General features: G+C 50.0%; 1 protein-coding gene and 1 non-coding gene across 2 annotated transcripts; one reads left to right on the top strand and one right to left on the bottom strand.

The window, feature by feature from the left end:
- CCN3 (cellular communication network factor 3) lies at window positions 1–24,234 on the top strand. Its single transcript, XM_038745626.1, has 5 exons — window positions 1–81; window positions 1,426–1,660; window positions 10,349–10,600; window positions 18,819–19,033; window positions 21,962–24,234. The coding sequence occupies exons 1-5, from the start codon at window positions 1–3 to the stop codon at window positions 22,226–22,228; spliced, it is 1,050 nt and encodes a 349-aa protein (XP_038601554.1). The 3' UTR covers window positions 22,229–24,234.
- LOC119927625 lies at window positions 6,056–6,193 on the bottom strand. The gene has a single exon (XR_005450611.1). It is a non-coding gene; the product is annotated as a small nucleolar RNA SNORA7 (small nucleolar RNA).
- Window positions 24,235–27,779: the final 3,545 nt, after the last annotated feature.

The raw sequence follows: 27,779 nt of genomic DNA, 5'->3' as shown, positions 1-27,779 counted from the left end.
ATGCGGAGCGTCTGGATGCTCCATCCCGGCGCCCGCAGCCTGCGCCCCGCCTTCCTCACCCTCCTCCTGCTCCTGGCCCAGGCCAGTGGGGGCCACCTCTGACCTCTGACCCCCAGCCCCGACCCCCAGGCTCCTGCCTTCTTACCACCGCCCGACTCCTGCCCTCCTAACCTCCGGCTCCCGCCCTCCAACCCCGCTACTCTCCAAATTCACATCTTTCCCTCCTGCCCCCCGCCCCCTGCCCTCCTATCCCCCGGACGGTCCCCCGCCATCCCCCCTATCCCCGGGCCCCAGTCCTCCATCCCCCTACCACTCCCCTCCTATCCCCCTACACTTTCCCCACTATTCCCCGACAACTTCCCCCCTATCCCCAGGCTCCTGCCCCCCTATCCCCCCACCACCTCCTTCCTATCCCCGACCCTTTCCCCACTATTCTCCGACCCCTACCCCACTATCCCCGGACCCCCTCGACCCCTCTCCCCCTATCTCCGGACCCCTTCCCCCCATCCCCAGACCCCTCCCCACCGTCCCCGGACCCGTCTCCTCTCATCCCCCGACTCCTCTCCTCCCCTCTCCGGACCCCTCTCCTCCCATTCCTCGACCCCCTCTCCTCCCATTCCTCGACCCCTCTCCCCCTGTCCCCGGACCCCTTCCCCCCTCCCCCGAACCCTCTCCCTCTATCTTCGGACCCCTACCCCCCATCCCTCGACCCTTCTCCCCCTATCCCCGGACCCCTTCCCCACTATTCTCCGACCCCTCTTCCTGTTCCCCGACGCTTTTCCCCATCCCCTCGCCCCTTCCCCCCCCTCCCCCGGCCCCTCTCCCCCTATTCCCGGACCCCTTCCCCCTATCCCCGGACCCCTCTCCTCCCATCCCCGGACGCCTCTCCTCCCATTCCTCGACCCCTCTCCCCCTATCCCCGGACCCCTTCCCCCCACCCCCGAACCCTCTCCCTCTATCTCTGGACCCCTACCCCCCGTCCCTCGACCCTTCTCCCCCTGTCCCCAGACCCCTTCCCCCCATCCCCAGACCCCTCTCCCCCTATTCCCGGACCCCTTCCCCACTATTCTCCGACCCCTCTCCTCTGCCCCCCGACCCTTTTCCCCCATCCCTGCGCCCCTTCCCCTCATCTCCCAACCCCTCTCCCCCCCATCCCCGGACCCCTCTCCCCCCTCTCCCCCGGACCCCTCTCCCCCTATCCCCGGACCCCTCTCCTCCCATCCCCGGACCCCTTCCCCATTATTCCCCGGACCCCTTCCCCGCTCCCGCCGGGCCCTTGGCCCTGTCCGCCCCCGGGCCTGCCCTCCAACGCCCCGCAGCCCCCGATGCCCCCCGCGGCTCCCCGGGGTGGGGGTGGGGGGTCCCCGGGCGGGGGCGGTCCGCGGGCTGACGTGTGTGGGGGGTGGGGGGGGGGTCCTCCCTCAGGTGACCCTGGGTGAGCGCTGCCCGTGGCCGTGCCCCGGCCCCTGCCCGGCCCAGCCTGCGGCGCCGCCCGCCTGCGCGGCCGGGGTGCCCGCCGTGCCCGCCGGCTGCCCCTGCTGCCTGGTGTGCGCCGCCCAGCTCGGGGAGCCCTGCTCCCACACCCGGCCCTGCCACGAGGCCCGCGGACTCCGCTGCAGACCCGACCCCACCCCCGACGGACTGCCGGGCATCTGCACCGGTAACGCCCACCCCACCCACCGCCGGACCAACCCCTGACCTCTCCAAGATCCCCGACCTCCCCGCGCCCTCCTGTCCTCCTGCATTCATTCGATCGCATTCACTGGGCGCTTACTGTGTGCGGAGCACTGCACTAAGCGCTTGGATAGTACAGTTCGGCAGCAGAGACAACCCCTACTCAACAACGGAGCTCCCCCGGAGCTCTCCGCGCCCTCCTACGCTCCCAGCTCCCTGCTGCCCTCCCCAAGCTCCAACAGCATCCAAGCTCCCCGCGCCCTCCTGCGCTCCCAGTTCACTGCTGCTCTTCCCAAGTTCCCACATCATCCAATCTCCCTGCGTCCTGCTGTGCCCACGAAGCCCCCTGCGCTCCCCAAGCTCCCCGCGCCCCCGGAGCTCCCAGCTCCCTGCCGACCTTCCCAAGTTCCAACATCATCCAATCTCCCTGCGTCCTGCTGTGCCCACCAAGCCCCCTGCGCTCCCCAAGCTCCCCGCGCCCCCGGAGCTCCCAGCTCCCTGCTGCTCTCCCCAAGCTCCAACAGCGTCCAAGCTCCCCGCGCCCTCCTGCGCTCCCAGCTCCCTGCTGCCCTTCCCAAGTCCCAACATCATCCAATCTCCCCGCGTCCTGCTGAGCTCTCCAAGCCCCCTGCGCTCCCCAAGCTCCCCGCGCCCCCGGAGCTCCCAGCTCCCTGCTGCCCTTCCCAAGTTCCAACATCATCCAATCTCCCTGCGTCCTGCTGCGCTCTCCAAGCCCCGTGCGCTCCCCAAGGTCCCCTCGCCCCCGGAGCTCCTAGCTCCCTGCTGCTCTCCCCAAACTCCAACAGCATCCAAGCTCCCCGCGCCCTCCTGCCCTCCCAGCTCCCTGCTGCCCTCCCCAAGCTCCAACAGCATCCAAGCTCCCCTTGCCCTGCTGCGCCCTCCAAGCCCCCGGAGCACCCCAAGCTCCCCGTGTCCCCCAGCGCTCCCCAAGCTCCCCGCGCCCTCCTGCCCTTCCAGCTCCCTGCTGCCTTATCCAAGACCCCTGCGCTCCCCACGCCACCCTGCGCTCGCCGCGTCCCCTGAGCTCCCCAAGCCCCCCGTGCCCCTGGATCTCCCCTCGTCCTCCGGAGCTCCCCAAGCTCCTCGCATCCTCCTGCGCTCCCCTCATCCCCTGAGCTCCCCAAGCCCCCCGCGCTCCTGGATCTCCCCGCGTCCCCCTGCGCTCCTCAAGCCCCCCTGCGCTCCCGGAGATCCCCTCGCCCCCCGGAGCTCCCCAAGATCTTTGCATCCTCCTGCGCTCCCCGCGTTCCCTGAGCACCCCAAGACCTCCGCGCTCCCGGATTTCCCCACGTCCCCCTGCGCTCCCCGCGCTCCCCAAGGTCCCCTGAGCTCCCCAAGCCCCCTGCGACCCCGGAGCTCCACGCGCCCTCCTGCGCTCCCCAGGCTCCCCTCTGCTCTCCAAGCCCCCCTGTGCTCCCCAATCCCCCTGTGCTCCCGGAGCTCCTCTGAGCTCCCCAAGCCCCCTGTGCTCCCGGAGCTCCCCGCGCCTCCGAGCTTCCCGCGCCCTCCTGCGCTCCCCAAACTTCCTTGTGCTCCCCAAGCTCCCCTGTGCTCCCCAAGCCCCCTGCTCCCCCAGAGCTCCCCGCACCTCCGAGCTCCCCGAGCCCTTCTGCGGTCCCCGAGCCCTCTTGCACTCCCCAAGCTCCCCTGTGCTCCCCAAGCCCCCTGCGCCCCCAGAGCTCCCCGGGCCTCCGAGTTCCCCGCGCCGCCCTGCTCTCCCCAAGCTCCCCGCTCTCCCAGTTTCCTGGGGAGGAGGTCGGGGAGGAGGGAGGGTCGCGGTTTCCACCAAGGGAAGGGTTTGGGACCATCTGGCGGATGCGGGGGTTAGGAGAAGCAGGGAAGCAGACCGTCCACCTCTAGACTGTTAGCTCCTTGTGTGCACACAACATCCCTGCCGACTTCCTGACAGTGGAATAATAATGATGGTATTTGTTAAGCGCTTACTATGTGCCCAACACTGCTAAACGTTCGTATAGTTACGAGGTAATCTGGTTGTCCCACGTGGGGCTCACAGTCTGGTCCCCATTTTACAGATAAGGGAACTGAGGTCCAGAGAAGTTAAGTGACTTACCCAAGGTCACACAGTAGACAAGTGGTGGGCCTTCTCTGACTCCCAAGACTGTGCTCTTGCCAGTAAGACTCGCTGCTAATAATAATAATAATTATTATGGCATTTGTTAAGCACTTACTATGTGCCAAGCACTGTTCTAAGCACTGCAGGAGATACAAGGTAATCAGGGTATTCCACGTGGGGCTCACAGTCTTGATCCCCATTTTACAGATGAGGTAAATGAGGGACAGAGAAGTTAAATGACTTGCCCAAAGTCACACAGCTGATAAGTGGTGGAGCCAGGATTAGAACCCATGACCTCTGACTCCCAAGCCTGGGCTCTTTCCAATCAATCAATCAATCAATCGTATTTATTGAGCGCTTACTATGTGCAGAGCACTGTACTAAGCGCTTGGGAAGTACAAATTGGCATCACATAGAGACAGTCCCTACCCAACAGTGGGCTCACAGTCTAAAAGGGGGAGACAGAGAACAGAACCAAACATACCAACAAAATAAAATAAGTAGGATAGAAATGTACAAGTAAAATAAATAAATAAATAAATAAATAGAGTAATAAATATGTACAACCATATATACATATATGCAGGTGCTGTGGGGAAGGAAAGGAGGTAAAACGGGGGGATGGAGAGGGGGACGAGGGGGAGAGGAAAGAAGGGGCTCAGTCTGGGAAGGCCTCCTGGAGGAGGTGAGCTCTCAGCAGGGCCTTGAAGGGAGGAAGAGAGCTAGCTTGGCGGATGGGCAGAGGGAGGGCATTCCAGGCCCGTGGGATGACGTGGGCCGGGGGTCGATGGCGGGACAGGCGAGAGCGAGGTACAGTGAGGAGATTAGTGGTGGAGGAGCGGAGGGTGCGGGCTGGGCAGTAGAAGGAGAGAAGGGAGGTGAGGTAGGAGGGGGCGAGGTGATGGACAGCCTTGAAGCCCAGGGTGAGGGGTTTCTGCCTGATGCGCAGATTGATCGGTAGCCATTGGAGGTTTTTGAGGAGGGGAGTAATATGTCCAGAGCGTTTCTGGACAAAGATAATCCGGGCAGCAGCATGAAGTATGGATTGAAGTGGAGAGAGACACGAGGATGGGAGATCAGAGAGAAGGCCCTCTACTACTCTGCTACTCTCCCAAGTGCTTAGGGCAGTGCTTGGCACACAGTAAGTGCTGAATGCATACCACTGATCCATTAATTGATTCAAGTTGCTGCTACCCAAGCCCCGCTGGAGGTCAGGCCTGCAGTGTCCCTCGGCAGGGAGCACTGGCTGCAAGGAGTGCGCCCCGAGCCCAGAGGGAGGAACCGGGAGATGATTGAGGCCATGGGGCTGGGAGCCCCAATGCTGGGACCTTGGGAACCCTACCCAGCCCTAGCCCTGCCAGCTCAGGGGCCACAGACCACTCACAACATCTCCAGGCCTCAGTTTCCTCCTTTGCAAAAGGAAGGGTAGTCGTGGATGGATGGAGAGAATAGTTCCTTCCTCCCAGGGACACTGTGAGGGTAAAATGAGACTGAGCATTGAGCATGCCTGGCACATAGTAAGCACTTAACATAGTAAGCACTAATGTTATTATTATTATAGCTTTAGAAAAGCTGGAGCCAAAAACTAGAGCAGCATCAATCCATCAGTGGTAGTTGTTGAAGGCCTATTCTGTTCATGACACTGTACAAAGCAATTGGGAGAGTATAATAGAGATGGCAGCCGCCATTCCTGCCCTCAAGGATCTTCCAATTTATGATGGAGAAAGGTATTAAAAGAAATTACAGGTAGGGGAAACAAGAGAGTATAAGACTATATACAGGAGTGCTGGAGGTTGGAGTGAACATCAAAGGGCTCACGAGGTACCAACTCAAATGCATAGGTGACACAGAAGGAAGGGAAAATAGGTTGGGGAAGAACAATAATTGTTGTTGCTGTTCATTCATTCATTCATTCAATTGTATTTATTGAGTGCTTACTGTGTGCAGAGCACTGCACTAAGCACTTGGGAAGTACAAGTTGGCAACATATAGAGACGGTCCCTACCCAACAATGGGCTCACAGTCTAGAAGGGGGAAACAGACAACAAAACAAAACATGTGGACAGTGTATTATGCTGTCGAGTCATGTCCAACCCATAGCAACGGCATAGACACATCTCTCCCAAAGTGCCCCACTTCCATCTGCCATCGTTCTGGAAGCGTATCCACAGAGTTTTCTTGGTAAAAATATGGAAGTGGTTTACTCTTGCCTCCTTCCATGCAGTAAATGAGTCTCTGCCCTTGACTCTCTCCCATGCTGCTGTTGCCCAGCACAGGGGAGTTTTGACTTGTAGCAGATTGCCTTCCACTCGCTAGCCACTGCCCAAGCTAGGAATGGAATGGGTAGGCCTCTGCCTGACTCTCCCTCCTGTAGTCGTGACTGGTAGAGTACTGAAAACTCTCCAGGTGCGACCTGGAGAGGGGAGAGCAATAATAGAGTATTAAGTACCTTCAGTTGTGTAGCACCCAATACTAAGCACTGGGAGAGAGGACAGCCTAGTGGGAATTAAACACATTCCCACCCCTCAGGTGCCTCACAGTCTAAGAGTATAAATGGGGAGAAAGGACTGGAGCCAGACATAACAACAAAGATGAAGTATTAAGACATTAAAATATTAATATTGAGAAGTACTGTGGAAAGAGTCCGGGCTTGGGGTCAGAAATAGTGCGGTTTAATCCTGGCTCCACCACTTATCAACTGTGTCACTTTGGGCAAGTCACTTAACTTCTCTGTGCCTCAGTTACCTCATCAGTAAAATGGAGATGAAGACTGTGAGCCCCACTTGGGACAACCTGATTACCTTGTATCTACCCCAGTGCTTAGAACAGTGCTTGGCACATAGTAAGTGCTTAACAAATACCATTATTATTATTATTATATTAAAACACAAAACAGAAAAATACACAAAGTAAAAACATGAGATGTTAGTCATGGGAGGCTTCTTGGAGGAAATGGGATTTTTACAAGGGTTTGGAAGATGAGGAGAGCTGTGAAGGCGGAGAGTGTTCCAATCAGTCAATCAATCTAACAGTGGTATTTATTGAGCACTTACTATGTTCAGAGAACTGTACTAAGCACTTGGGAGAGTACAATACAACAGAATAAGCAGACACATTCTCTGTCCATAATGAGCTTACAGTCTAGAAGGAGAAGGGAGGATGCAGGAGGGAATGTGTGAGTAAAGGATTGATGGCAAGGTAGACAAGATCGAGGTACTTCATTCATTCATTCATTCATTCAGTCGTATTTATCGAGCACTTACTGTGTGCAGAGCATTGTACTAAGTGCTTGGGAAAGTACAATACAGCAATAAAGAGAGACAATCCCTGTCCACAACGAGCTCACAGTCTGGGGGGGTCGGGGGTAGAGGCACCGATACAAGTAAACAGACATCAATATAAATAAATTAAATCAAAAATATATACATAAGTGCTGTTGTGGGGGGAGAAGGGGGAAGAGCAAAGGGAGAGAGTCACGGAAATGCAGAAGGGAGGGAGAGATGAGGAAAAGTAGGGCTTAGTCTGGGAAGGCCCCTTGAAGGAGATGTGCCTTCAATAAAGCTTTGAAGTGGGGGGGAGAGTAATTGTCTGTCAGATTTGAGAAGGGAGATTGTTCCAGGCCAGAGACAGGACATGGGCTAGGGGTCGGCGGTGAAACAGGAGAGATTGAGGCACAGTGAGAAGATTAACACTGGAATAGCAAAGTGCATAGACTGGATTGTAGGAGAGAAGAGAGGTGAGGTGAGTGGGGATAGGGGGTGGGCGGGCAGGGCAAGGTAATATAGAGCTTTAAATCCAATGGTGAGGAGTTTTTGTTTGATATGGAGGTGGATAGGCAACCACTGAAGATTTTTGAGGAGTGAGGTGACATGTCCTGAACATTTCTGTAGAAAGATAATTCAGGCAGCAGAGTGAAGTACAGACTGGAGTGGGGGAGAAGCAGTAAGTTGGGAGGTCAAAAAGGAGGCCAACGCAGTAATCTAGGCGGGATAGGATGAGTGATTGTACTAACGTGGTAGTGGTTTGGATGGAGAGGAAAGGGCGGATTTTAGTGATGCTGTAAAGGTGAAACCAAAAGGATTTGGTGACGGATTGGGTATGTGGGTTGAATGAGAGAGCAGAGTCAAGGATAAGGCCAAGGTTATGCACTTGAGAGATGGGAAGGATGGTGGTGCCATCTACAGTGATGGGAAAAATCTGGGATAGGACAGGGTTTGTGAGGGAAGATAAGGAGCTCTGTTTGGACATGTTATGTTTGAGGTGGTGGGAGGACATTCAAGTAGAGCTATCTTGAAGGCAGGAGGAGATGAGAGCCTGGAGAGGGGGAGAGAGATTGGGGAGGAGATGTAGATTTGGGTGTCATTAGAGGGGCAATAGTGTGCAGACTGGCTTGTAGTAGGAGATCAGCAAGGCAAGGTAATTGAGTGCTTTAAAGCCATTGCAGAGGTGGATGGGCAACCACTGGAGATTCTTGAGGAATGGGGAGATGAAGACGGAATTTTTTTTTTTTAGAAAAATGATCCTGACAGGGCAGAGCAGTATGTACTGGAGTGGGGAGAGACAGGAGGCAGGGAGGGTCCCTGAGGAGGCTGATGCAGGTTTGTAGGTGGGAAAGAAGACACCAGCAGTGGTAGAAATGAGGGAGGGACTCCAGCATGGGTCATTGCTAAAATATTGAATTCCGATGAGCTTGTTTCAGGTGGAATGATTTTTAGTTGAAGCGGCTTGTTCTTGACTGGAGACTCCAGACTGTAAGCTCCCTGTGGGTGGGGATCGTGTCTAACAACTCTGTTCATTCATTCATTCATTCAATCATATTTATTGAGTGCTTACTGTGTGCAGAGCACTGTACTAAGCGCTTGGGAAGTACAAGTTGGCAACATATAGAGGTGGTCCCTACCCAACAGCAGGCTCCCAGTCTAGAAAGGGGAGACAGACAACAAAACAAAACATATAAATCAAATAAAATAAATAGAATAAATATGTACAAGTAAAATAAATAAATAAATAGAGTAATAAATATGTACAAACATATATACATATATACAGGGGCTGTGGGGAGGGGAAGGAGGTAAGGCGGGAGGGATGGGAAGGGGGAGTAGGGGGAGAGGAAGGAGGGGGCTCAGTCTGGGAAGGCCTCCTGGAAGAAGTGATCTCTCAGTAGGGCTTTGAAGGGAGGAAGAGAGCTAGCTTGGCAGATGTGCAGAGGGCGGGCATTCTAGGCCAGGGGGAGGACGTGGGCTGGGAGTCGACGGCGGGATGGGCAAGAACGAGGCACAGTGAGGAGATTAGTGGCAGAGGAGCGAAGGGTGCGGGCTGGGCTGTAGAAGGAGAGAAGGGAGGTGAGGTACGAGGGGGCAAGGTGATGGACAGCCTTGAAGTCAAGGGTGAGGAGTTTCTGCCTGATGCATAGGTTGATTGGTAGCCACTGGAGATTTTTGAGGAGGGGAGTAACATGCCCAGAGCGTTTCTGCACAAAGACAATCTGGGCAGCGGCGTGAAGTATGGATTGAAGTGGGGAGAGACAGGAGGATGGGAGATCGGAGATAGAGGCTGATGCAGTAATCCAGTCGGGATAGGATGAGAGATTGAACGAGTAGGGTAGTGGTTTGGATGGAGAGGAAAGGGCGGATCTTGGCAATGTTGCGGAGGTGAGACCAGCAGGATTTGGTGACGGATTGGATGTGAGGGGTGAACGAGAGAGCGGAGTCGAGGATGACACCAAGGTTGCGGGCCTGTGAGACGGGAAGGATGGTAGTGCCATCAACAGTGATGGGAAAGTCAGGGAGAGGGCAGGGTTTGGGAGGGAAGATAAGGAGTTCAGTCTTGGACATGTTGAGTTTTAGATGGCGGGCAGACATCCAGATGGAGATGTCCTGATGGCAGGAGGAAATGCGAGCTTGGAGGGAGGGAGAGAGAGCAGGGGCAGAGATGTAGATTTGGGTGTCATCAGCATAGAGATGATAGTTGAAGCTGTGGGAGCGAATGAGTTGTATCATACTCCCCCAGGTACTCAATACTGTATCCAACCTGATTACCTTGTGTCTACCACAGCCCTTAGAACAGTGCTTTGCACATTTTTGCTTGTCTTTTGCTGTTGGTTCATCTCTGGTCATGGACACATCTCTCCCAGAACACCCCACCTCCACTGGCAATCGTCCTGGTAGTGTAACTGTAGCATTTTCTTGGTAAAAGTACAGAACTGGTTTACCATTGCCTCCTTCCGTACAGTAAACTTGAGTCTCCACCCTCGACTCTCTCCCATGCTGCTGCTGCCCAGCACAGGTGAGTTTTCCCTTGTAGCAGATTGTCTGCCACTCGCTAGCCACTGCCCAAGCTAGGGATGAAATGGATAGGCCTCCGCTTGACTCTCCCTCCTGTAGTCGAGAATTGTAGAGTACCGGAAACTCTCCAGCTGTGACACTGAGAGGGATTCTTGGCACATAGTAAGCACTTAATAAGTACCGCAATTAGTATTGTTAAGTAAGCACTCCATAAATAGGACCGATCGGTGGGTTGATAGATTGACCTACTCATCCCCATTCCTATGTCTCTCTCCTCTGCCTCCTCGGGTTCAAGCTGTGGAAGGAGACAACTGTGTATTCGATGGGACAATTTACCGTAGCGGGGAGACCTTCCAGCCCAGTTGTAAGTACCAGTGCTCGTGCAGAGACGGGCAGGTGGGCTGCGTCCCTCGCTGTCACCAAGACCTGCTGCTCCCGGGCCCTGACTGTCCTTTCCCAAGAAAGGTGGAAGTGCCGGGGGAATGCTGTGAGCAGTGGATTTGTGACCCACGGGACGGGACGCCATTGGCTGGTGTGGCTCTAGCAGGTGAGAAATGAAGACTACATCTATTGATCATAAATACGATAAGCATCAGAGAAGCAGAGTGGCCCAGCAGAAAGCGCATGGGCCTGGGAAGACTGAAGGACCTGGGTCCTAGTCCTGGCTCCGCTAGTATTCTGCTGTGTGACAAGATACTTCTCTTCTCACTTCTCACTTCACTTCACTTCTCAGAGAAGCAGCATAGCTCAGTGGAAAGAGCCTGGGCTTTGGAGTCAGAGGTCATGGGTTCAAATCCCGGCTCCACCAATTGTCAGCTGTGTAACTTTGGACAAGTCACTTAACTTCTCTGTGCCTCAGTTACCTCATCTGTAAAAAATGGGGATTAAAACTGTGAGCCCCACATGGGACAACCTGATCATCTTGTAACCTCCCCAGCGCTTAGAACAGTGCATTGCACATAGTAAGTGCTTAACAAATACCATCATTATTATTATTATTCTCTGGGCCTCAGTTACCTCATCAGTAAAATTGGGAGAGTGACTGTGAGCCCCATGGAATGTGTCGATATATTATTATTGGGTACTCTCCAAGTGCTTAGTACAGTGCTCTGCACATAGTAAGCACTCAATAAATACAATTGACTGACTGACTGACTGACCGACATGGACTGTGTCCAACCTGATTACTTCATATCTACCCCGGCACTCAGAACAGTGTCTGACACATGGTAAGTGCATAACAAATGCCATCAAGTAATAATAATACTGGTAATTGGGTTATTTTTAAAATTCTCACTATGTTCCAAGCACTGTAATAGGTGCCGGGGTAGAAACAAGATAATCAGGTCAGGCACAAACCCCTTCCCAATGTAGGGTTCACAATCTGAGGGGAAAGAGAACAGGTATTTGATCCCTATTTTATAGATAAGGAAATCAATCATTCATATTTATTGAGTGCTTATTGTGTTCAGAGCACTGTACTAAGTGCTTGGAAGAGTGCAGTATAATAACTTTGGAAGACACGTTCCCATCCCTCAAGGAACTTGCAGTCTAGAGAGGGAGAGAGACGTTAGTGTAAGAGACATTAGTGTGAATCTAATGTCTAGTGCAATGAATTATGGATGCACGTGTAACTACTGTGGGGCTGAGTGTGGATTGAGTAAAGGGTGTGAATCCAAGTGCACTGGTGATGCAGAAGGGAGAGGGAGTAAGGGAAATGAGGGCTTAGTCAGGGAAGGCCTCCTGGAGAAGATTTGATTTTAATAAGACTTTGAAGGTGAGAAGAGTGGTGGTCTGGCACATTTGGAGGGAGAATGGTTTCCACGCCTGAGGCAGGATTTGGGAACAGCTTCAGTGGTGAGATAGATGAGATTAGGGCCCGGTGATTAAGCTGATGCCAGAGGAGCAAAATGTGTGGGCTGGGCTATAGAAGATCAGTAAGGTAAGATACAAGGAGGATAGCTGAGGAGTCAAATAAGGAAAATGAGGCACTGCCTAGTGGAAAGAACACAGACATGGAAGTCAGAGGACCTGGGGTGTAATCCCGGCTCTGCCATGGGCCTGCTGTATGACCTTGAGTAAGTCACTTAACTTCTCTATGCCTCAGATACATTTGTCAAACGGGGACTCAGTATCTGTTCTTCCTTCTACTTAGACTGAGAGCCCCCGTGGGACAAGGACTGATTGTCTTGCTTCCCCAGTGCTTAAAACAGTGCTTGACACATAGTAAGCACTTAACAAATACCACAATTATTGTTGTTACTATGAAGTGCCTTTGCCAAGCATCAAGAGAGCACAGGCTAACAGAAGGAGTACAGGCGTGAATGGAAGTCAGGAGATATGGGTTCTAAATGCAGCTCTGCCACTAGACAGTGATCTTGGGCAAGCCCTTTACCCACTTTTGGTGTCAATTTCCTGATCTGCAAGGTGAGAAGAATGAGATCTGCTTAGTTCTAATCCCAGCTCTGCTGCAAGTCTGTTGTGTGACTTTTGGCAAGTCACTTCGGTTCTCTGGACCTCTGTTATCTCAGGTGAAAAATGGGGATAAGATTGTGAGCCCCACATGGGACAGGGATTGTGTCTAACCTGATTAACTTGTGTATAGAACAGTTCTTAGCACATAGTAAGCACTAAGTGCTTAAGAAATAATTATTACTGTTATTATTATTAGAAAGGATCAAAAGAGATAGGCAATGTGGAAGCACCTTGCCCAAAAGAAGCAAACCATTCAGAGTCAGGCCAGTAGTAGTGGTGGTAATATATTAGACTGTAAGCTCCTAGTGGGCAGGGAATGTATCTACCAACTCGATGTTAATGTTGGTATTCTGTTTAAATGCTTATTATGTGCCAAGCACTGTTCTGAGCGCTGGGGTAGATACAAGATAATCAGGTTGTCCCATGTAGAGCTCACAGTCTTCATCCCCATTTTACAGATGAGGGAACAGGAGGCACAGAGAAGTTAAGTGACTTGCCCAAGGTCACACAGCTGACAAGTGGCAGGGCCAGGATTAGAGCCCACGACCTCTGACTCACAAGCCCAGGCTTTTTCCACTAAGCCACTAAGCCATGCTGCTTCTCTGCTTCACGCTGCTACCAACTCTGTTACAGTGTACTCACCCAAGTGCTTAGTACAGTGCTCTGCATACCATAAGGGCTCAGTAAGTACAGTTTAGTGATACTATCGGGCCCTTGTCCAGATTTGATGATGTCGGTTTCTAATTTGGTCAAATAGGTTTGTCCCAAGTGGTCCCTCTGTCTCCAGGACTCTGCTGCTTCTCTTGGGTGTGCTCAAAAAAGTGTGGCGAGAACTGGGGTCTTACAAGGGAATCTTGGGGGAGTGAGGTCACTATGGGCAGGGAACCTATCCACTAATTCTCTTTTACTGTACTCTCCCAAGCGCTTACTACAGTGCTGTGCACATAGTAAGCTCTCAATAGACAACATTGACTGACTGATTGAAGGGGTGTTCTCCCAAAGGCCCTTCTCTCCTTAGTAGGAGGATGAGCCCCTGGTAGGAGAGGGGGCAGCTCAGCAGATAGAGGTGAGGGTCACATTTCAAAGGGATAACAATGACCTTGGATAAGTCACTTCATTTCTCCAGGCCTCAGTTCCCTCATCTGTAAAATGGGGATTAAGACTGTGAGCCCATGTGGGACAGGGACTGGATCCAATCTGTTTAGTTTGTATCTACCCCAGCGCTTAGTACAGTGCCTGGCACATAGTATGTGTTTAACAAAAAACATTAAAACAAAACAAAACTAAAGAAATCTTACCCAGGGAACCCAACCCACCCCTGGGCTCCAGAGCTGGTTTGATGGCTGTGAATCCAACCATCAAGATAATTGCCCCTCCAAACTACTTCAGCATAGCTCAGTGGAAAGAGCACTTGCTTTGGAGTCAGAGGTCATGGGTTCAAATCCCGGCTCTGGCAACTGTCAGCTGTGTGACTTTGGGCAAGTCACTTAACTTCTCTGTGCCTCAGTTACCTCATCTGTAAAATGGGGATTAAGACTGTGAGCCCCCCGTGGGACAACCTGATCACCTTGTAACCTCCCCAGTGCTTAGAACAGTGCTTTGCACGTAGTAAGTGCTTAATAAATGCCATCATTATTATTATTATTACTTCAGGAGATGGCTTACAGCTTGCGACATTAAAAATCTATTTCATGACCATTTTTTATGGATTAAGTTTTTCTTCCAAATAAACACATTCCTGTGGTTTGACATTTTTGGGCCGGTTAAAGATTACTTATGTTATTTATTTTATGAAAGGACTTTGACTTTCCTGAGAAAGGCCTATTTTACTGGGAGACCCAGTATGGATTAAACTGCACAATTCCAAGGCTGAAGGTCACCCAGTTCTCCTTCAAGCAAGGTTGCATTCTTGCAAAATCCCTCACCCAGGAAAACCCCACCTGTTGCTCCTCAAAAAAAAACAATTTTTTTCTGATCCTGGGGCTTCATAATTATTATTATTATTACGGTAGTTGTTGAGCACTTACTATGTGCCGCACTGTACTAAGTGCTGGGGTGGATACAAGTAAATTGGGTTGGACACAGTCCCTGTCCCACATGGGGCTAACAGTCTTAACCCTCATTTTACAGATGAAGTAACTGAAGTAACAGCAGACAAGTGGTGGATTGGGGATTAGAACCCAGGTCCTATTGATTCCCAGGCCCATGCTCTAACCATTAGGCCACGGTTCCTTCACAAGACTAGACAAAATGCGGAGTGAGAAGTATCTTGCTCCCAGTGGAAGGAACATGGGCCTGGAAATCACTGGACCTAGATTCTAATCCTGGCTCTACCACTTACCTGCTGGGTGACCGTGGTCAAATCACTTCATTTATCTGTGCCTCAGTTCCTTCACCTGCAAAATGGGGATTCAATACCTGTTCTCCCTCCTACTTAGAATACAAGCCCCAAATGGGACCTGATTGTCTTGTATCTACCACAGGACCTGGCACATAGTAAGCACTTAACAAATACCACGATTGCTATTTCTTGCACTTTATGGCAGAACTAGAAGTAAGAGCATATAAAAATAATAGTAATAATAATGATGGCATTTATTAAGCACTTACTATGTGCAAAGCACTGTTCTAAGTGCTGGGGAGGTTACAAGGTGATCAGGTTGTCCCACGTGGGGCTCACAGTCTTAACCCCCATTTTACAGATGAGGTAACAGAGACTCAGAGAAGTTAAGTGACTTGCCCAAAGTCACACAGCTGACAGTTGGCGGAGCCGGGGTTTGAACCCATGAACTCTGACTCCAAAGCCCGTGCTCATTCCAGTGAGCCACGCTGCTTCTCCGAAATGAGAAATGAAAAATGAGGTAAGCAGCATGGTTTAGTGGATAGAACGCAGGCCCGGGAGTCAGAAGGTCATGGGATCTAATCCTGGGTCTGCCACTTGTCTGCTGTGTGACCTTGGGCAAGTCACTTCACTTCTCTGTGCTGTGGTTCCCTCATCTGTAAAATGGGGATTAAGGCTGTGAGCCCCATGTGGGACAGGAACTGTGTCCAACCTGATTTGCCTGTGTCCACCCCAGAGCCCAGTATAGTGCCTGGCACTTAGTAAGCACTTAACAAATGCCATAATTATTATGAGGGAAACTGAGGGTTTTGAGAATTTAAATGATGTACCCTAAATCACCCCGATAAATGGCGGGGAGAATTGTTAAGTCCAATTATCTCAATTGATCAATTGATGGTATTTATTGAGCACTTACTGTGTGCAGAGCACTGTACTAAGTGCTTGTGAGAGTACACTACAACAGAGTTGTTAGACACAATGATCTGATCCTCAACCCCCCATCAGGCATCATTGGTCAACTTCACCGTCTTATAGCACATTTGCCTTTCCTTAATTTGGGTCTACTAGTAAGCACCTTTGGTTTCAATGAGGGAGTATCCCATCATAAAAGTGGATGACTGCCTGAGCCCATTGTTGGGTAGGGACCATCTCTATATGTTGCCGACTTGTACTTCCCAAGCGCTTAGTACAATGCTCTGCACACAGTAAGTGCTCAATAAATACGATTGAATGAATGAATCCGGTCACAAAGATCATGTAAACACTGCCGTTGGTCGCAAAAACCACGGAAATGAGAGCCTGGGTACAGGAATCAAATCTGTTCATTCATTCCATGGCACTTATTGAGTGCTTACTATGTGTAGAGAACTGTACTAAGCGCTTGGGAGTGTAACAGAGTTGGCAGACATGTTCCCTGTCTACAATGAGCTTACAGCCTAGAGGTATTGCCTTGCCCAATGCTGTTCCCACTCCCCCCTCATACCGGTTGTGTTCCCCACTGGTGTGTGAAGGCCACAAACTCATCCTATCCCGTCTGGATTACTGTATCAACCTCCTCTCTGATCTCCCATCCTCCTGTCTCTCCCCACTTCAATCCATACTTCATGCCGCTGCCCAGATTGTCTTTGTCCAGGGGGCATGTTACTCCCCTCCTCAAAAATCTCCAGTGGCTACCAATCAACCTACACATCAGGCAAAAACTCCTCACTTTTGGCTTCAAAGCTCTCCATCACCTCACCCCCTCCTGCCTCACCTCCCTTCTCTCCTTCCACAGCCCAGCCCGCGCCCTCCGCTCCTCTGCCACTAATCTCCTCACCGTGCCTCCTTCTCACCTGTCCCGCCATCAACCCCCGGCCCACGTCATCCCCCGGGCCTGGAATGCCCTCCCTCCGCACATCCTCCAAGCTAGCTCTCTTCCTCCCTTCAAGGCCCTATTGAGAGCTTACCTCCTCGAGGAGGCCTTCCCAGACTGAGCCCCCTCCTTCCTCTTCCCCTCCTCCCCCTCCCCGTCCCCTCCGCCTTACCTCCTTTCCATCCCCACAGCACCTGTATATATGTATATATATTTGTACGCATTTATTATTCTATTTATTTATTCATTTTATTTGTACATATTTATTCTATTTATTTTATTTTGTTAATATGTTTTATTTTGTTCTCTGTCTCCCCCTTCTAGACTGTGAGCCCACTGTTGGGTAGGGACCGTCTCTATATGTTGCCAACTTGTACTTTCCAAGCGCTTAGTACAGTGCTCTGCACACAGTAAGGCCTCAATAAATATGATTGAATAAATGAATGAATAATAGTTGGGTAGGGATGAGAGATGCTGACAGACAAGTGCACACATTGATTTTCCACACATTGGTTTTGTGCAGTATATCAATCAATGGTTTTTATTGAGCACTTACTGTGTGGAGAGCACTGTATTAAGCGCTTAGTGTTGATGCAGGACTGGGGACCACAGAGCAGCCGGCAACTAACTGCTTGGGTAGCCGCTTGGAAGCCAATGCAGCATTCACCACCCAGGACAGCCAGCTATTTTCAAGAATCCCTCTGAGTTTGTCAACCGTCTGTTCCCGGTAGTAGTAGTAATAGTAGAGAAGCAGTGAAGCAGTGTGGCATAGTGGAAACAGCATGGACTTGGGATTCAGAGGACTTGGGTTCTAATCCTACCTCTGCCATTTACCTGTAGTGTGATCTTGGGCAAGTCACTAAACTTCTCTGGGCTTCAGTTCCCTCAGCTGGTAAGTGGGGATTCAATAACTGTTCTTCCTCCTACTTAGACTGTGAGCTCCATGTGGGACCTGATGATCTTTTTCTACGCCAGTGCTCTGTACAGTGCTTGGCACATAGTAGAAGTGCTTAAAAACTACTACAAGTAGTAGCTCCCTCAGAAGTCTTTGCCACTTATGGCTGAACCCCAGCAGATTTGTCCCTACTTTTAGCTGTTTCAGCCTCCTTTCGCAGTAAGCCATGGCCTGGGCTCTAGAGGAGGCTAGCCTTTTTTAAAATAATGGTATTTATTAAGCGCTTCAATACTACACAATACTGTTTCCTGGACAATTAACAATTGCCTAACAGCAACGCATTAAAGAGGCACTAGCTTGCTCACGATTTAACCTGTAAAAACAGCAACTATTGAAAGGAGGAATTGGGAATCGATGGATTTTTTTCCCCAAGAGGAATGATGTCACTCTCTGAGTGTGTGTGTGCATGCACATGTGTGTGTGTGTGTGTGTGTGTGTGTTTGTGTGTGTGTGTCTCCCCCTCTAGGCTGTATCTCCCCTCTAGACTGTAAGCTCAATTGTGGGCAGTGAATGTGTCTGTTTATTTTTCTATTGTACTCTCCCAAGGGAGAGTACAGTGCTCTGCACATCCGTTATGGGCAGGGATTGTCACTAATAGTAATAATAATGATGATGGTATTTGTTAAGTGCTTACTATGTGCCACACACTGTTCTTAGCACAAGGGTAGATGGAAAGTAATCAGGTTGCTCCAAGTAACCTGAGCCCCAAGTAACCAAGTAACTGTGAGCCCCCTGTGGAACAACTTGATCACCTTGTAACCTCTCCAGAGCTCGGAACAGTGCTTTGCACATAGTAAGCACTTAATAAAGGCCATTATTATTATTATTATTATTATGATGTAGGGCTCACATTCTTAATCCCCGTTTTACAGATAGGATAACTGTGACATAGAGAAGTTAAGTGACTTGTCCAAAGCCACACAGGTGACAAGTGATGGAGACAGATTAGAACCCACGACCTCTGACTCCAAAGCCCATGCTCTTTCCACTAAGCCACACTGCTTCTCTTTATTGCTGTATTGTATTTCCAAGCACTTAGTTTGGTGCTCTTTGCACAATAAATATGCTTGAATGAATGAATGAATAAATATGATTGACTGACTGACCCACTGACTGCCTGTGTGTGTTTGTGTCTGTCTCAGCTTTCAGAGAAGAAGCCACCGTGGGGATCACCGGGCCCGACTCGAGCCTCAACTGTATCGAACAGACGACGGCGTGGAGCGCATGCTCCCAAAGTTGTGGCTTGGGGGTCTCCACGCGGGCCACCAATAAGAACCGACAGTGTGAGATGGTTCAACAGGCCCGGCTATGTGTGGTAGGGGTCTGTGGACAGGAGGATCGGCCCCAGGTTGGAAAGGTAAGGGTCCGGTCTCAGGGACTGGGGCACGTGCGGGGATGGGGGACGAATGGACAACCCCAGCCCTCCGCTCTGGACGAAAATGACTTCCTTTCTCTGGTCACGGAGGGAGGGGTGGGCTCGAAAACTGGGAGGAGGTTCCCGAACCTCAGATAATAATAACTACGGTATTTGATAAGCACTTACTATGTGTCAAGCACTTTCTAAACACTGGGATAGATACAAGCTAATCAGGTTGGACCCAGTCTCTGTCCCACATGGGGCTCATGGTCTCTATCCCCATTTTACAGATGAAGTAACTGAAGCACAGAAAAGTCAAGTGATTTGCCCAAGGTCGCATGGCAGACAAGGGGCAGTTCTCGTTGCTTTTACTTCACTGAAAAAATACCAAATGTGTTTTACTCAAATCCAATGCTAGAGGTGAAAAGTTAGATAAAGGGGCCAGCAAGAGGATGCATGCGACAAATGACAGTTGCAGGGACAGGAATGTTAAAGAGCCCTGGTTACACTGGGCTAAAGCGTCCAACAGGATTTCCAGCAAAGTCTCACCACGCTGCACGGTTCTTCCCTTCTCAAGATTCAGTCCTAAGCTAATAATAATTAATAATTACTGTGGTATTTGTTAAAAACTTCTGTCACAGCCAACCACTTTTCCAAGTGCTGGGGTAGATACCGGTTAATCAGGTTGGACACAGTCCCTGTCGCACATGGGGCTCACCCTCTTAATCCCCATTTTACAGATGAGTTAACTGAGGCCTAGAGAAGTTAAGTGACTTGGCCAAGGTCACACAGCAGACTTGCGGCGGAGCCAGGATTAGAACCCAAATCCTTCCAAGCACGTGCTCTTTCCCTTAAGCCATGCTAACATTTCAGCAAGCTCGAGACAAGTCCAGAGAGCTCACTCCTCACATCCGGGTCCCAAATAGGCTCCCCCTCGACCCCCATGTTCCCTGAGCAGCCCCTTCTGGCTACTTTGACTAGGGTCTCTGTTGCTTCAGGAGGCCACACCCAAGCAAAGACAACAGTACCTTCCTCTCTTCCCACACCTTCAACCCCTCCCTTGCTCCAATCAATCAATCAATCTTGAGGGCTTACTGTGCATAGGACTGTATTAAGCACTTGGGAGAGTACAATATACCAGTTGGTAGACAGGTTCCCTGCCCACAATGAGCTTCCTAACCCAAACCCAGCTCCCGTAGGGCTGGCACACGGTCTTCTCCATCTGACCAAGATTCCAAAGGTCGACTACAGTGTCCTGCACACAACTGAGGCCCGATGTGGTGCCCTGCGCACAGTTGGCATCCAATACAGTTGTCTACACCTAGGAGGTGCCCAACACAGTGATAGTACCCATGCTAGATACCCAATAAATATAGGACAATGCTCAAAATGCAACGCACTCGAAGAGACACTCAATCAGTGATACTGACTGAGCACTTACTGTGTGCCAAAAAGTCTGTACTAAGGGCTTTGGAGAGCATGATACAATAGAGTTGGTAGACATGATCCCTGCCCTCAGAGAGCTTATAATTTACACCTCCCCTCTCCCTTTCCTTCAAGCAGAAAATAAGAGTTCCCAAGTCTCCCATATACAGCATCCACCTCATGGGAAAGATGAACCTGGAACCTTTGGCATAATAATAATAATAATAATAATAATAATAATAATAATAATAATAATGGCATTTGTTAAGCACTTACAATGTGCAGAGCACTGTTCTAAGCACTGGGGGGGATGCAAGGTGATCAAGTTGTCCCACGTGGGGCTCACAGTCCTAATCCCCATTTTGCAGATGAGTTAACTGAGGCTCAGAGAAGTTAAGTGACTTGCCCAAAGTCACACAGCAGACATGTGGGAGAGTCAGGATTCGAACCCATGACCTCTGACTCCAAAGCCTGGGCTCTTTCCACTGAGCTAGTGGATAGATCACGGGCCTGGGACTCAGAAGGTCATGGGTTCTAGTCCTGACACCACCTCTTGTGTGTTGTGTGACCTTGGGCAAGTCACTTTGCTTCTCTGTGGCTCAGTGACCTCTTCTGTAAAATGGGGATTGAGGCCATGAGCCCCATGTGGGACGGGGAGTGTGTCCAGCTCGATTTGCTTGTATCCACCCCAGTGCTTAGTACAGCGCCTGGAACATAGCAAGAGCTTAACAAATAATAATAATAATAACAATAATAATAATAACGGCATTTGTTAAGCACTTACTATGTGCAAAGCACTGTTCTAAGTGCTGGGGAGGCTACAAGGTGATCAGGTTGTCCCACCGGGGGGCTCACAGTCAATCCCCATTTTACAGATGAGGTCACTGAGGCACAGAGAAGTTAAGTGACTTGCCCAAAGTCACACAGCTGGTAATTGGCGGAGCAGGGATTTGAACCCATGACCACTGACTCCAAAGCCCGGGCTCTTTCCACTGAGTCACGCTGCTTCTCCATACCACAGTGATTATTATTAGTAGTAAACTAATAATAAACTTGTCTCCCCCTTTTAGACTGTGAACCCACTGTTGGGTAGGGACTGTCTCTATATGTTGCCAACTTGTACTTCCCAAGTGCTTAGTACAGTGCTCTGCACACAGTAAGTGCTCAATAAATATGATTGATTGATTGATTGATAGTAAACGCTTAACAAGTACCATTAAAAAAAAGTTCCAGGGGGAGGAATTACTCTGCTCTTGAGAGAAAGGGAACCACGTATCCCACTCACACCATGGATCTAATCTGGGGGATCAATTCCCCTTTTTCCTTTTCCCTTGGCCCAAGCCAGCAAAGTCCTAAAGCCCGTCCCTGTCCGATTCCCTGAAAGCCCTCTTTATCACCGCATCATCCACCCCGCCTTCCAAATGCCCAGAAACTCCAGAGGGCAATGGGTGAGCATGGGCTTCAGAGCGACGAGCTGGGTTCTCTTTTGTCCGTTCTGCTCAGAAGGGGAGGAAGTGTCTACGCACCCAGAAGTCTCTCCAGGCCATGGTCCTGCACCACCAGAACTGCACGAGTCTGCAGACGTACAAGCCCCGGTTCTGCAGGACTTGCGGGGACGGGCGCTGCTGCACCCCTCACCACACCAAGACCATCCAGGTGCCCTTCCGCTGCCCCCATGGACGCATCATCGAGAAGCCGGTCATGTTCGTCACGACTTGCACCTGTCACACCAACTGCCCTGAAAACGACGCCGCCTTCATCCAGGGGTGAGGCCCCGGGGCCCTCCTCGGGCTGCCCACGCTGAGACTATCACGTCCACCTCCTCGCTGGCACTTATCCTGCGGGCCGCCAGCACCCCAAAGGGGCTCTGGAGCCGTCAATGACTGGGAAATTCTGGTATTGACTAACCTGTCGAACAGGCGCCCCACTCCCGTCGTGACACAGTTGTGCGGACCCTTTCTCTTTGAGCTCAGGGAATGGGTGGGCATTGATGGGGAATGGGTGAGTGAAGGAAGACTCCCTGCAATGGCCCTCTCCACATACCCTAACTCCGGTCGACTCTCCCATGTGTCTTGGGGATGATTTGCCCTGTTATAAATTCAGCAAAAAGGAATCTGGTGATACTGGTGATGGCTCTACCATCCTGGAGTTGGTGGGAGGTAGAAATCACACTGCTGCTCTGGTCAGGCTCCAGAATTTTTAAGACTGTCCCAAATTTATTCCATCTCTAGGGAGGCTTTCTCTCAAGTGTGGACTTTCTGATGAATTTTGGTTCTGAGCTACTTCAGGAAGGGCCCAGGGGAGAGTCAGTCATGCTGATAAAGAGGTCACTGTCGGCTTTCTCACAGTCATTTCATTCACAAGATTTCTGCCTTAAGATAAGTCTCCAGCACTGGCCAAAAAACGTTCCTCAGAGTGTGGCTACATTGGTGTATACAGTAAGGATAGAGCCTGGGGCAGGGCTTCTCACATTCATTTTTTTAATTATTATTATTAAATGCCATGGGTCACAAGAATTCTCTCCAGACCTCTTCCCTCAAAGGGGAAGCAGTGGTAACCTTGTGGAAAAAGCCTGGGCCTGGGAGCCAGGAAATCTGAGTCCTAATCCTGACTCCACCACTTCCCTGCTTTGTGACCTGGAGAAAGTCACTTAACTTCTTTGGGCCTCGGCTTTCTCGCCTGTTAAATGGGGTTTCAAAGTTTGTTCTCTCTCCCACTTCGACTATGAGCCCCATGTGGGACAGGTACTATATCCAATCTGACTTTATTGTATTCTCTAGACTGTAAACTCATTTTGGACAGGGAACATGTCTACCAATTCCATTGTAGTGTTCTCCCAAGTGCTTAGTACAGTGCATTCTCACTGACCAATCGATTGATTGATATTGTATCCAGTGCTTGGCACAAAGAAAGCGTTTAACAAATTTGACAATTGCTAACATGATTTCCCCAGGGAAATGAAGAGGGTTATAGAGCTCTCCAGGGATATTTTAGATCAAAACAAAAAGCTTGGAGATCGCAGAAGGTTTTGTTCCCATACTGCCATGCCATACCCATGACGACTCCCACCCAGTAGCGAATGGGGCATCTCTGAGGAGAGAAGTGTCTGTAGTTGACAGTGAATTTGTCCACCAACTCTGTCATATTATACTCTCCCAAGCGCTTAGTACAGTGCTCAATAAATACGATTGATTGAGTGACACTGATCCTGCCAGTGACCACTCATCAGAACCTGTTTCAGAGCACATGACCTCTCTCTTCTTCCAAGAGGGAAATGAATATGCAGTTGACAGAGAAGTAATTTCCACTGAAAGACTCCTCCTGGTGCTGCCACCTAAACAGCTTCCACTTCTGCTGAAACTCTTTGAGTCACCTTTTTTTTTTTATAATTCCTTCCCCTCCGTTTTTATTTCTCTATTGGCTAGGCTTTGGGGAAGGCCGCATCGCTTTCCCCCAAAGTGGGGGACTGGGAGCCTTAAAGACTGTGTGTGTTGTAATTGTGTCACTCAGGCTATTAACGTTTAGCTGCAAAGTGTATGTTCTCAAATGATTTCTGTAAATTCCTTTACAGTATTGTTTTATGTACCTGGGGCCCTTCCCTCAGAGAATGTATTGCTGTAAAAAGAAAGTGTCTATGTGGTGAAAGTATCCTTTCTCTGTCCTGGCTGTAATTGGTGACCATTGCAGAAGAAGCGTGTGGCCTTGCTTATTATTAGGTTATTGGTTCCATTGTTTTCTGAAAGTGTTCTGTGTCTTTACTGAAAAGTGGCATATAAACTTACCCTGGAAATATCAGCGCTAAATTTAATCCATCAGTGGTAGTTAGTGAACACTCTCTGTGTGCAGAGTACTGTATCTAAGCACTTGAGAGGGTACAATGCAATTGAGTTGGTAGACACATTCTCTGCCCATACTGGAGCTTACCAAATTATAAGTCTCTGGTTCATTCATTCATTCAATCATATTTATTGAGCACTTACTGTGTGCAGAGCACTGTACCAAGCACTTGGGAAGTACAAATAGGCAACATATAGAGACAGTCCCTACTCAACAACGGGCTCAGTCTAGAAATGGGCTCACATTAGTACTTAAAGGAATAGTTTATAATTCAGTGACCATCTATTTTGGGATCAATCAGTCAATTTCATTTACTGAGTGTTTTCTCTGTGCAGGGCACTCTACCTAACACTTAACTCTGCACACAGTAAGTGCTCAATAAATAATTCATTGATTAGGAGAGTACTGAAGAGCAAACAGACAGGATTTTTGCCCTCCAGGAGCTTACAATCTAAGCAGGGAGACAGGCAATACTTTGACTGTGAGGCCCAGGTGGGACAGTGACTATGTCTGATTTGATTAGCTTGCATCAACCTCAGTGATTAGCACGGTTCCTGGCACATAGTAAGGTGCTTAATAAATGCCACAACTATATTTTTATAAGTAATAGGTAGGGAAAGCCACAAAGTCTAGAGTAGAGGGAAAGGATTAGTACCCATGGATAAAAACATTAATTCTCATGGAAGAGGGGCACATAGTCAAGAATGACCAAGTCTGTGGGTGTTTGCTCTAAATCCTTAGCCACCATTCTGTCACTTTCTCTCTCTCTCTCTCTCTCTCTCTCTCTCTCTCTCTCTCTCTCTCTCTCTCTCTCTCTCTCTCTCTCTCTCTCTCCTCTCTCTCTCTCTCTCTCTCTCTCTCTCTCTCTCTCTCTCTCTCTCTCTCTCTCTCTCTCTCTCTCTCTCTCTCTCTCTCTCTCTCTCTCTCTCTCTCTCTCTCTCTCTCTCTCCATTCTTAGCCATAAAAAAACACTTCATGGGCAGGCTGACTGAAAGACTTCCTCTAGTGAAAAGCCCAAAGTGGCTTAGATGTGCCTCTTGGTTCACGGGCATGGTAGAGCAGTTCCTTGTCCACACATCCCCTGTTCTCAAGGGCACAGGATAGGTTCTGCACCCAGCCTAGTCTGGATGAGGGTGGCTGTGCGCAGTGGTCGGGGTTGGGGGAAAGCATGGATGCATCTCCTTCCTTTGCGCATTATCCCATAATGAGCCCAGCCCCAGCTCATTGTCCCATCGCCCTCAGGACAGCAGGCCTACTGCTGAAACCATTGGCCCATCAGCCCCCAGGGCAACAGGCCCACTGCCGGAACCATTGGCCCATTATTCATTGATTATTCATTCATTATTCATTGGTCTGTTATTCATTATTCACTGGTCCATGAGGGAAGCAGTGTGGCTCAGTGGACAGAGCACGGGCTTGGGAGTCAGAGGTCATGGGTTCTAATCCTGGCTCCACCAATTGTCAGCTGTGTGACTTTGGGCAAGTCACTTAACTTCTCTGTGCCTCAGTTCCCTCATCTGTAAAATGGGGGTTAAGACTGTGAGCCCCACGTGGGACAACCTGATCACCTTATATCCCCCCAGCGCTTAGAACAGTGCTTTGCACATAGTAAGCGCTTAACAAATACCATCATTATTATTATTCTTATTCCCTGGGCCAACATGCCCAGCTCAGTGCTGGAACTATCAGTCCATCTTCCCACAGGACAGCAGGCCCAGCCCAGTGCTAGAACCATTGGCCCATCATCCCCCAGGGCAATAGGCCTAGTTCCGATGGACCAATGGGTCCGGTCCATCATAATATAATAATAATAATGTTGGTATTTGTTAAGCGCTTACTATTTGCAAAGCACTGTTCTAAACGCTGGGGTAAATACAAGGTAATCAGGTTGTCCCATGAGGGGCTTACAGTCTTCATCCTCCAGTGCTTAGAACAGTGCTTTGCACATAGTAAGCACTTAATAAATGCCATTATTATTATTATTATTATTATTGTGCAGATGAGGGAACTGAGGCCCAGAGAAGTGAAGTGACTTGCCCAAAGTCACACAGCTGACAAGTGGCAGAGCCAGGTTTTGAACCCATGGCCTCTGACTCCAAAGCCCGTGCTCTTTCCACTGAGCCACGCTGCTTCATCCCCTGGAGCAATGGACCACTGATCATCTCAATCACTCATTCAATTAATGGTATTTGTTGAGTGCTTACTACACGTAGAAACTGTAGAAAGTGCTTGAGAGAGTACATAACAACAGAATTAGCAGACATGTTCCCTGCCCACAATGAGTTTACAGTCTAGAGGAGGAGACAGACATTAATGGGAATAAAATCTCACAGGATGGCAGGGCAGAGGCCACACCCAAAGTGGAGACCGGGGAGTGGGAGTGCAGCTGCTGAGGAGGGTTTCAGGCCCCCGGGGAGGCCTGGCCTAACCTTGTGCTCTGTGCCAGAGCTGAGGCACTGGCTTAGCTGCCCAGCCAGCCCTGCTCCAGGGCTGCTGCCACCTGATAGGCCAAGGGACTCAGCTCAGACACCATCCAGCCCTCGATGATTAAATAGTCACCAGAGAGGTGACTGTTGGCAAGCCCAGAGAGCATGAGTGACTGCAGCAGAAGAGGAGGAGGAAGAGAAGGAAGGGTAAGAGGAGAAGTACTATACCACAGAGCTGGTAGACACATTCCCTACCCATGTCCTGCCTCTGGTCTGGAACACCTTCCATCCTCATATCTGACGGACAATTACTCTCACCTCCTCCCCTTTCAAAGACTTATTAATAATCATCATCATCAATCGTATTTATTGAGTGCTTACTATGTACAGAGCACTGTACTAAGCGCTTGGGAAGTACAAATTGGCAAATAATAATAATAATAAAATAATAATAATAATAATGGCATTTATTAAGCACTTACTATGTGCAAAGCACTGTTCTAAGCACTGGGGAGGTTACAAGGTGATCAGGTTGTCCCATGGGGGGCTCACAGTCTTAACCTCCATTTTACAGATGAGGGACCTCAGGCACAGAGAAGTTAAGTGACTTGCCCAAAGTCACACAGCTGACAATTGGCGGAGCCAGAATTTGAACCCATGACCTCTGACTCCAAAGCCCGTGCTCTTTCTACTGAGCTACGCTGCTTCTCATTGAAGGCACCTCTCCTCCAAGAGGTCTTCCCTGACTAAGCCCTCTTTCCTTTTCTTCAATTCCCTTCTACGTCACCCTGACTTGCTCCCTTTATTCTTCACCCCCCCCCACACACTGCACTAATGTGCATATCTGTAATGTATTCATTTATATTAATGTCTGTCTCCCCATCTAGACTGTAAGCTTGTTGTGGGCAGGAGATGTGTCCATTATATTGTTTTATTGTACTCTCCCAAGCACCTGATACAATGTTCTGCACACAGTAAGTGCTCGAACAAATACAACTGACTGACAGTTGACTACCCACAACGATCTTACAGTTCAGAGAAAACATGGGAGAGAATTA

This window comes from Tachyglossus aculeatus, chromosome 4, assembly GCF_015852505.1.
Source record: "Tachyglossus aculeatus isolate mTacAcu1 chromosome 4, mTacAcu1.pri, whole genome shotgun sequence".
Lineage (NCBI taxonomy): Eukaryota > Metazoa > Chordata > Mammalia > Monotremata > Tachyglossidae > Tachyglossus > Tachyglossus aculeatus.
The sequence above is the reverse complement of the archived record's forward strand: the minus strand, read 5'-3'. Positions and strand labels throughout refer to the sequence as shown.